Source organism: Scophthalmus maximus, chromosome 15 (assembly GCF_022379125.1).
Source record: "Scophthalmus maximus strain ysfricsl-2021 chromosome 15, ASM2237912v1, whole genome shotgun sequence".
NCBI lineage: Eukaryota > Metazoa > Chordata > Actinopteri > Pleuronectiformes > Scophthalmidae > Scophthalmus > Scophthalmus maximus.
In genome coordinates, this window is record NC_061529.1 from 13,714,636 (window position 1) to 13,722,500 (window position 7,865).

General features: G+C 43.4%; 1 protein-coding gene across 1 annotated transcript; it reads right to left on the reverse strand.

Moving 5' to 3' along the window:
- Positions 1-200: 200 nt before the first annotated feature.
- Positions 201-6,985, reverse strand: spint1a (serine peptidase inhibitor, Kunitz type 1 a). The gene is made up of 10 exons (XM_035610817.2): positions 6,162-6,985; positions 5,538-5,695; positions 5,313-5,454; positions 3,183-3,350; positions 2,640-2,687; positions 2,391-2,522; positions 2,251-2,301; positions 1,932-2,102; positions 1,513-1,572; positions 201-1,255 (listed from the first exon to the last, which is right to left on the reverse strand). The coding sequence occupies exons 1-10, from the start codon at positions 6,589-6,591 to the stop codon at positions 1,068-1,070; spliced, it is 1,548 nt and encodes a 515-aa protein (XP_035466710.1). The 5' UTR covers positions 6,592-6,985; the 3' UTR covers positions 201-1,067.
- Positions 6,986-7,865: the final 880 nt, after the last annotated feature.

The following is a 7,865-nucleotide window of genomic DNA, read 5'->3' on the forward strand; positions in this document are numbered from 1 at the left end:
AAAAATAACAACTACCTAATGTATCTGAACAGAAATTTCACTTGAGGGGATGGGATCTTTTGGCTCCAGAATGAAAAACATTCAATACACTGAAGCAGAAAGTGTGACGTACTGCAGAAGGTTAAAGGTGAGGAGACAATCAACTTTAATTTTTAAAAACAAGTTGACCTCATTTGTAAGACACAAAAAAATACTCCCCATTACATTTTTAACAAATATTTTTATTTCCTATAAACATCACGATACTGCTAGTTGCAAAGAATCATATCAGGTCATATGTACAGACATTTGACAAGTTTAAAAGGTTCAATAATCAACAGCAAGGCAGCTTTATAAAGTTATCAATATGTATCATTCGATGCATTAAGCTTTTTCTAAAAACACTTCTGATAAATGGGACAAAAATAATTTTCTCAATTAAAATAGCACTTTTTTTTCTCAAAATGTTAAGATTATGTACAACAATACGCATGTGTAACAATGATGTATAAAAACAGAAGAAGAAGAGTGAAGGAGCCGACGTGACAGGACTTAAGTAAATTGAAGGGATCACCATGTGACATTATATATATATATATATTCACAAAAAGAAATATAAACTGGACTTTTACTGCAAAGTAACAGTCCAGCACAGACCTACTGACAACTAAGGGTCTGGCATTAAAACAGACTTTATTTTAAAAACAAAACGAGAAAGAGAACCTGTTTCAGTGAGAACAACCTGTATGATATCCAGTGATGCTCTACCTCCCCCCTTTTAACCTGAATGCACACTATATCAACAACTGATTTTAACAGCTCACTGCATTAAATCAAATGTAAAAGTCAAATTATTAGATATCACATTTCATCACAGAAGACATTCTGCCTTTCGTGTACATCACCCTTATATATATATAAAAAAAACCTAAAAAAACAGATCTCCTCCAGCATTCAAACTAAGTCAACGGATATATTGTCTCCTCTGTCATCAATCTGAGTTTGTTCACTATATGACAAGGCTCCGGCAACCAGCATCATTCACCACCAGGATGGGGGTCAAAGGTGACGGCTGAGAGGGGTGGGGGTCAGATGGGCTTGGTGGTGCTGTTGTAGACCAGACGCTCTCTGTCCTCCAACGAGGTGACCGGGACGGTGTTGACGGGAACACGGTGGTGTTGCGACGACTTCTTCTTTCCCTTTACGAGGCAGTACAACAGGACGCCAAGTAGGATGGCGATAGCTACGCCTAGGACGGCTGCTATTGCTGTAACAACTGTTGAGTGGAAGAGGGATACATTTTTAAAAAGTTAACTTGGCGGATGCTTTGTTCAAAGATAATGTATGTGAAAGGCTGCAGAGCTGAGAAAGCAGATCAGTAAATCAAACGCTGCTTTCAGCAACTCAGAGAACCGGAGAAGTGCACTGGAAGAGAAATCAAGCTGTGATGATGATGAAGCGGATTGTTTGTTCCGCCAGATTTTATTTGAACCGTTAGACGTTGTAGAATGTAAGAACCGAAGGGTAGTTTACCTGTCTCGTTATCAGACACACTCCTTTCAAACTCCTCCTTTCTTGCAAATATGTCCTTTTCTGAAATAAAGAGGAAAAAGACAATATAATATGTTGTGGAAATTTTACATATACGAAAACATTAAAAGAGTTCATCAACTTTTCACATCCAGAAGTTGTAGAGCAGCGCTAGCATTCATTTGGAGTCATTTTCACCTGATGAATGTGAGTCCAATATTTACCCTCTAGCTCTATTCTGACCTAAGAACAACTTGCGAAGGAAGAACCATTAACTGCTAAATGTTAACCAGTGTGTTGGAAGCTTTGTCTCTATGACATGGTAGGCCCTAACCTTGGAGAGTTGCATATAGAGGATTTATCTGGGATTCTACTACTAAAGCTACTAAATTCTACTACTAAAGCCGGGAACGACATCTCACCTGTTACCCCTCGGCAAACTTTCGTACAGGCTTCCTTGGTGTCAAATCTGTTCTCAGTTCCCTGGCAGCCACCGTAGTTGAAGCGGAAGCACTCCAGTTGGAGGGGGTTGTAGTACCACTTAGTGAGACCTTCCCTGCAGGTTCCTGTGACGGGAGGCTGCGTGCAGCGCACTGGGAACGACAACAAATGAGCCAGTAGGGTGAGATTGTAGGCAGTGCAAGAGTGATGCATATTTACAATCTTACTGAAATTCTGAGAAAGACAAATTATTGAGGTAAAAGGTTAGCGAGGGACATATCCGAAAAAAATTCAAATAACCTTTTTGCTCATCCACGGGAATCTCTAGAAGAATCCGAAACTTGGTGTCCACTACAATCACACAGGAGACAGTTCAAGTTAGCATGTCTTTTGTGGAAACCCTTATCATTTCTGCATTTATTTTCATAGTCATTGCTCACAGTCTTTGCATTTCTGCTCATCGGAGGCGTCGCTGCATTGTGGGGACGAGTCACACTCCAGGCCTGGATCCAAACAGCAACCGTTGTCGCAGGTGAACTGCTCGACGGTGCAGGGAGCACCACACTTTTCTCCTGTGGCACACAAACGCAGCAGGAAACCGTCACTGGAACAGCACCACAACTGTTGAAAGTGTCAATAATCAATGTTGTTATGATAACAACATATCAAATCATGAAGAATGCACCTACGTTGAGGTGTGGGAACTGGTAAACCTCTACCAGATACAGCACTTTTTTCTAAAAGAAAAACAACAAATCAGATTAAAATTCAATCATTTATTAAGAAATTATAAACCAGTAAACTAAAGCTGCTTTCAGGCTGAAGTCTGGACATTTTCCTGAACTTTTCCCGAGGGGCTGCATGAGAGAACGCAACGTGTTGCTCCGAAACTTTTCCTGACCCCAAGTAAAGTTTCCAGAAGTACATGTGAGAATACAGCAGGGAAATCTCCAGAACTACACCAGCTGTGCTAAGCTAACCATCTCCTGTTTGTAACTTTACATTTGATTTATAGACACGATAGTGGCCAAGTTCTCATCTACCACTCAGCTAAAAAGCATCGGAAGTGTTGGATAAATGCAGACAATTATAAAGCTTAAATTTCCGTTTTTTGCTGCTTCCCCAAATGAGTTTAGTGGGATCCTCTTTTCACACTGATTGCATCCTTGTGCAACAAACAAAAGCCAGAAAGTGATGCAAAAATGACATGTTTATGAGCAGCGCACAGATACCTGAGCCATGGCAGGCTTTGCTGCACTCTTCCTTGGACAAATAGTTGTTGAGGTTCTCCCGGCAGCCTCCGAAGGTGAACTCCTCACACTTCTCCGAGGCGGCGTTGTAATGCCATCGAGGGAAAGAACCGCGGCAAGGCCCAATCTTCTTCGGAGCCATACATCGTACTGGTGGGACACCGGATAAAAAGGTTCACAATTAGTTATAGCTCCGTGTGAATCTGCAAAAAGGAGATTTTAACACATTTTAACAATCCCAGTCATCACACATCCATGTTCTAACATTAATACACAACATGACATTAATATGCCATTTCTTTTTGACTTAAGGAGGGACATTTTGAAAGTTAAGGGCAATTTCCTCCCCCACATAGTGATTTCATGAACACGGTTTAGTTTGTGTTGTAACAAAGTCAATCCAGTGAAATGAGAAGACGGATGCTCCCCGATGTTGATGTAGTTATGAATGATAAATGTTGTCAGCACACCAATGTCCCTCTATTTAATGTGCATCAGACAACCTCACTAGACACTCAACAATGTACCACTTGCTTGTTTTTTCAAATCCACACACCAGTCTGACTAACATTAATAGTTCTGTCTCATTTCCGACACCACATTTGGTGAGATATTCCTCTATATTTTTGTCCCAACTCCCTGTTCTTTGTGTCTGTCCCGCCAGTTAGCAGACACATAATTACACGTGTGGTTGTCCTGTATAGAGACATGCAAGAAAAAAAGAAACAATGAGTGTTTCAAGGTCAGAGAGAGTAGGTACTTTATGTTGTCTTCACGTGGCTGGTGAGTCATGTTCTGTGCGCTCATGTGAAGAGAGACATTGAAAAAAGAAGTGCCAAAATTTGGAACTTCATTCATTAGCAAGTCCTCACGTTACAAATGCTGATTGTTGTTCATGAATGAGTACATTCAAACCTTTCAGAGTAAGTGTGGCAGCACTGACATGTAGCTTCGCTGAACTCAAGCACATTCCTGAACACATTAAGGACACACGCTGTTAATGGGTAACTGAACCTCCGAGTGCTTAAAAGTCCCTCATTGTTCACTCACGGTCTACAATCAACTGGAAACTGTCATATGCAGACCTGAGCATATGAAAGAGCTTTTTATTTTAAGACTTCAAATCAGTAATGAAGAGGATCCCCCACGTGACTGGAGTTTTCTTGTTTGTGTAACCAAAGCAGAAACCAGACCGACAGGTTTTGTTGAGTCGGGGGTGGAGAGAGTGGGGTGTCAGCAGGGGGGTAAGTTAAAACCACACCAAAAGCTCCACTGAGCACTGTCTTCTGTAGAAACCCCAGACAGAAACGTGCAGAGGCCAAGAGACCTTCACTGCAGCTTTCTGTGTCTGGTCGCAAAAAAGGGAAGTGTTCACTTGACTTCAGACTTACAACAAAGTCTAACAAACCGCTCATCCTTGACTACAAGAGACACTTAGTTCCCATACTTCAGCTTTTTTTCCTTCCTTCCTTTTGTTTGTCTGGCAACAAAAGTCAGATCTGTTTCAATCTCCTTATTAAAATGAGCTTTTATCTCCCCATCTTTGCGTTGTTTCGTCATTCGAGCCACAGGAATTAGGCGAGCGTGCCTTGACAGGTTCGATGACAACCCAACATTGAGCAGCTTGTGTGACAGAAGCCAAACAACTCCAGGGAAACTTATCAGATTTGTTTCCTTTTTTTTTTAAACAAACCTTTTTGGGTAATGACAGAAATTCATAGTCTGAGCTTCAAGGGGAGGATTTAAAAATTATTATCATTACCTATGGCCTCACATTGCACACAAGGTGGATGACTCTGAATAAGCCAAGAGAAATGTCAACAAATACAGCGGAACAATGACTCACCTTTACTCCTGAAACTCAAACCATTTCTTCTTTGAGTCTACATTTGCAGAGACACTGACAAAACTACAGCAGCCAACTCTGATGTGAGAGTTCATTTACATCTATGAATTTGCAGTGTGTCATATTCATGTAACTCAAGTTCCAGACGACGAGAAGTCGAAGACGAGGTTGAAGTTACATAACATTTAAAGACAAACGGAAAACAGATGTGCTGAATAAATGAGATAATGTCTCTGACAACTTGTTTCCTCGGCCTAGATACTCACGCTCAGACTGCTCCGGAGTGAGGACCAGGACTGTGACCTTGGTTGTGTCCGATTGGCCCATGGTATCTGTGACCGTCAGCTGGAACTTGTACACCCCAGATGTCAGATTGGACACGATGATCTGGTCTTCGAACTTGGTTTTCTACAAAGACAGCGTTGCAGATTTACTTATGGTCCCAACGGGACTCCCCGAAAATGCGCCTGCACCGCAGTCTCTTCGCTCACCTCGATGACTGCGAAAGGATAACCGGTCAGCATCTGCCACTGGAAGGACGCGATCTTTTGGTCATCTTTGCTGTCTATGCCGTTCAGTATCACGTTGTCCTGCGGTTGGACCACCTGGTCCTGGCCGCCGTTGGCCACTGGTGGACGGTCCGATTCACCTGCGGCGACACAGTGGGGATCAGCGTGCATCATCACACACATAAGTAACGCTCTACGATACCGTGAGCCACTGGTTTTTTCCGGACGCAACGTTGCCACACACAAAGAGGCAGAGCAACAGAAACCTGAACCTGTACACCAGGGGCCATGACGGCCCGGCGTGTGTGAACACGCTTTCTGCCCCCGGCCTCCTACCTGGTAATCATCTGCTTTCACACAGATCCTGGAAAGACAGTGAAATACACCGAGGACACAGGTGGAAACGTGTACGTTTCCCTCTATAGATGATGACACGGATTAAAGAAATGGAGACCATATTGTTGAAAATTCCTCGGCAACACATCATTCTGTCGAACTGAACCTGAATCATAATCAAAGCATGGCCAGCCACTGTGGCCCCCAAGCCCCTGACAAGCTGTGATGCGCATCAACGTGGGGCTTTGTCCGAAGGTTTGAGGGTCTTACTTGGGACGACTTCCGACTTCACGTAATCTTGGTAGACGGAGTCCAGGACGTAGTTGATGTAGCCCTTCTTCCTGACGAAGCGGCACGCGTACTTCTTCTTGTACAGGCAGTCGAAGAGAAAGCAGGACTTGACCGTGCCCTCCTCGGGGCCCCTCTCCATGAGGGCGACGTTGCACCGGGGCTCCTTGCAGCAGGCGCCCACGCAGTCGCGGTGTCGGTCCAGCTTCGGCGACGAGATGAACGTCGCCCCGTCATTCACGGACTCGTCGGCGTCGAGCACGAAGTCCTCCTGGCCGACCTTGAATCGGGCCAGGCACTCCTCGCCGGGCCCCTGCGCGGCGGCGCGGCGCAGCAGCGGCACCAGCAGCAGCAGCAGGAGCAGCGGCAGGAGCGCAGGGGCTCCGCGCGGCCCCGTGAGCGGGGGACTCATGTCAACTCAAGTCCCGCGGAGTGGAGAGTTCCCACACGAACAAAGATCACCTGCAGCCCGGAGGAGATTTAAAAGAACAAAAACAAAAGAACGACAACCCCACTCGTTATTCTCTCCTCAGGTCGCCTCCTTTAGACCTCTGCCTCCTCTCAGACCAACGACGTTCCGTCGACTGCTCACTTCCTGGTCGGCGCCGAGAGGTGATCGGTAAACGTCACACACACGAATAAAAAGAATAAATCTTTCTTTTAAAAAGTCCCTCCTCCGGCCCGAGCTGATCCTCGACTACTCTGGAGCTGCGGAGGGGCGCGACTCGCTCGTCTGATGTCGACAGAAACCTCACAGTGGCCGACGACCACACTCGCCAGGTGAGTCACCTGAGAGATACAGGAAGTGAAATTCCACTGCCGACACGCCACTCCCTTTTCTACGGAACAGGGTCCGGAGCTCTGCCACAGTCCTGTCTGTGGCATGTCTACTTAGAACTCTTCTCTCTTTCACAAGTTCAGAGATAGACACACACACACATATACATACATATATATATATATATGTATGTATGTATGTATGTATGTATGTATATATATATATATACACGTATATATACACACACACATATATACGTATATATATATACATACATATATATACACGTATATATATATATATATATATATATATATATATATATATATATATATATATACACATACATACATACATACATACATACATATATATATATGTATATAGGGTCTGTATTTGCCTTTCGTTTGTTTGTAACTGTAAAGCAGTTAAGAACTCTGGTTTCCCTTACTTTTTGACCTTTAAAAAAATAGGTCTATTATAACATTATTTTAATTATTTTGCTCATATTTTTATGATTTGGCTCGGTTTACATTTTGAAAGAAGCGGCCCCTTTCCCCATTTTTTTTTTTTTTAATTTTAAGTGATCAAGGGTCAGAGAAAAAACAATGCAACCAAGGACCCAACAAGTGATACACTTCTATATTTTCATTTCTTTTCATATTTTCAGCCACACATTCCTTACAGTCGTGTGGTGATTCTCATTATTCTCGATCCTCGTGTTCTTCGAGAAATCTGTTCAAGAAAGGTCATAATTGACCCTGATGGAGCAAGTCACGCACTGATACCTCGCAGTCATATGATTATTATCAAAGGTAGGCGGGCTCTCCACTTGTGTGCCTCTACAGTTGGGACCATTTTTTACAGTTGGGACTGGACTGATAATAACTCATTAATTTCTACCGCGG

Coding starts and splice junctions, on each gene's coding strand:
- spint1a (XM_035610817.2), bottom strand. CDS start 6,591: ATGAGTCCCCCGCTCACGGGGCCGCGCGGAGCCCCTGCGCTCCTGCCG. Junction 2,688..3,182: donor CAAAGCCTGCCATGGCTCAG/GTATCTGTGCGC, acceptor TTTTTCTTTTAG/AAAAAAGTGCTGTATCTGGT. Junction 1,573..1,931: donor AGTTTGCCGAGGGGTAACAG/GTGAGATGTCGT, acceptor TCTTTATTTCAG/AAAAGGACATATTTGCAAGA.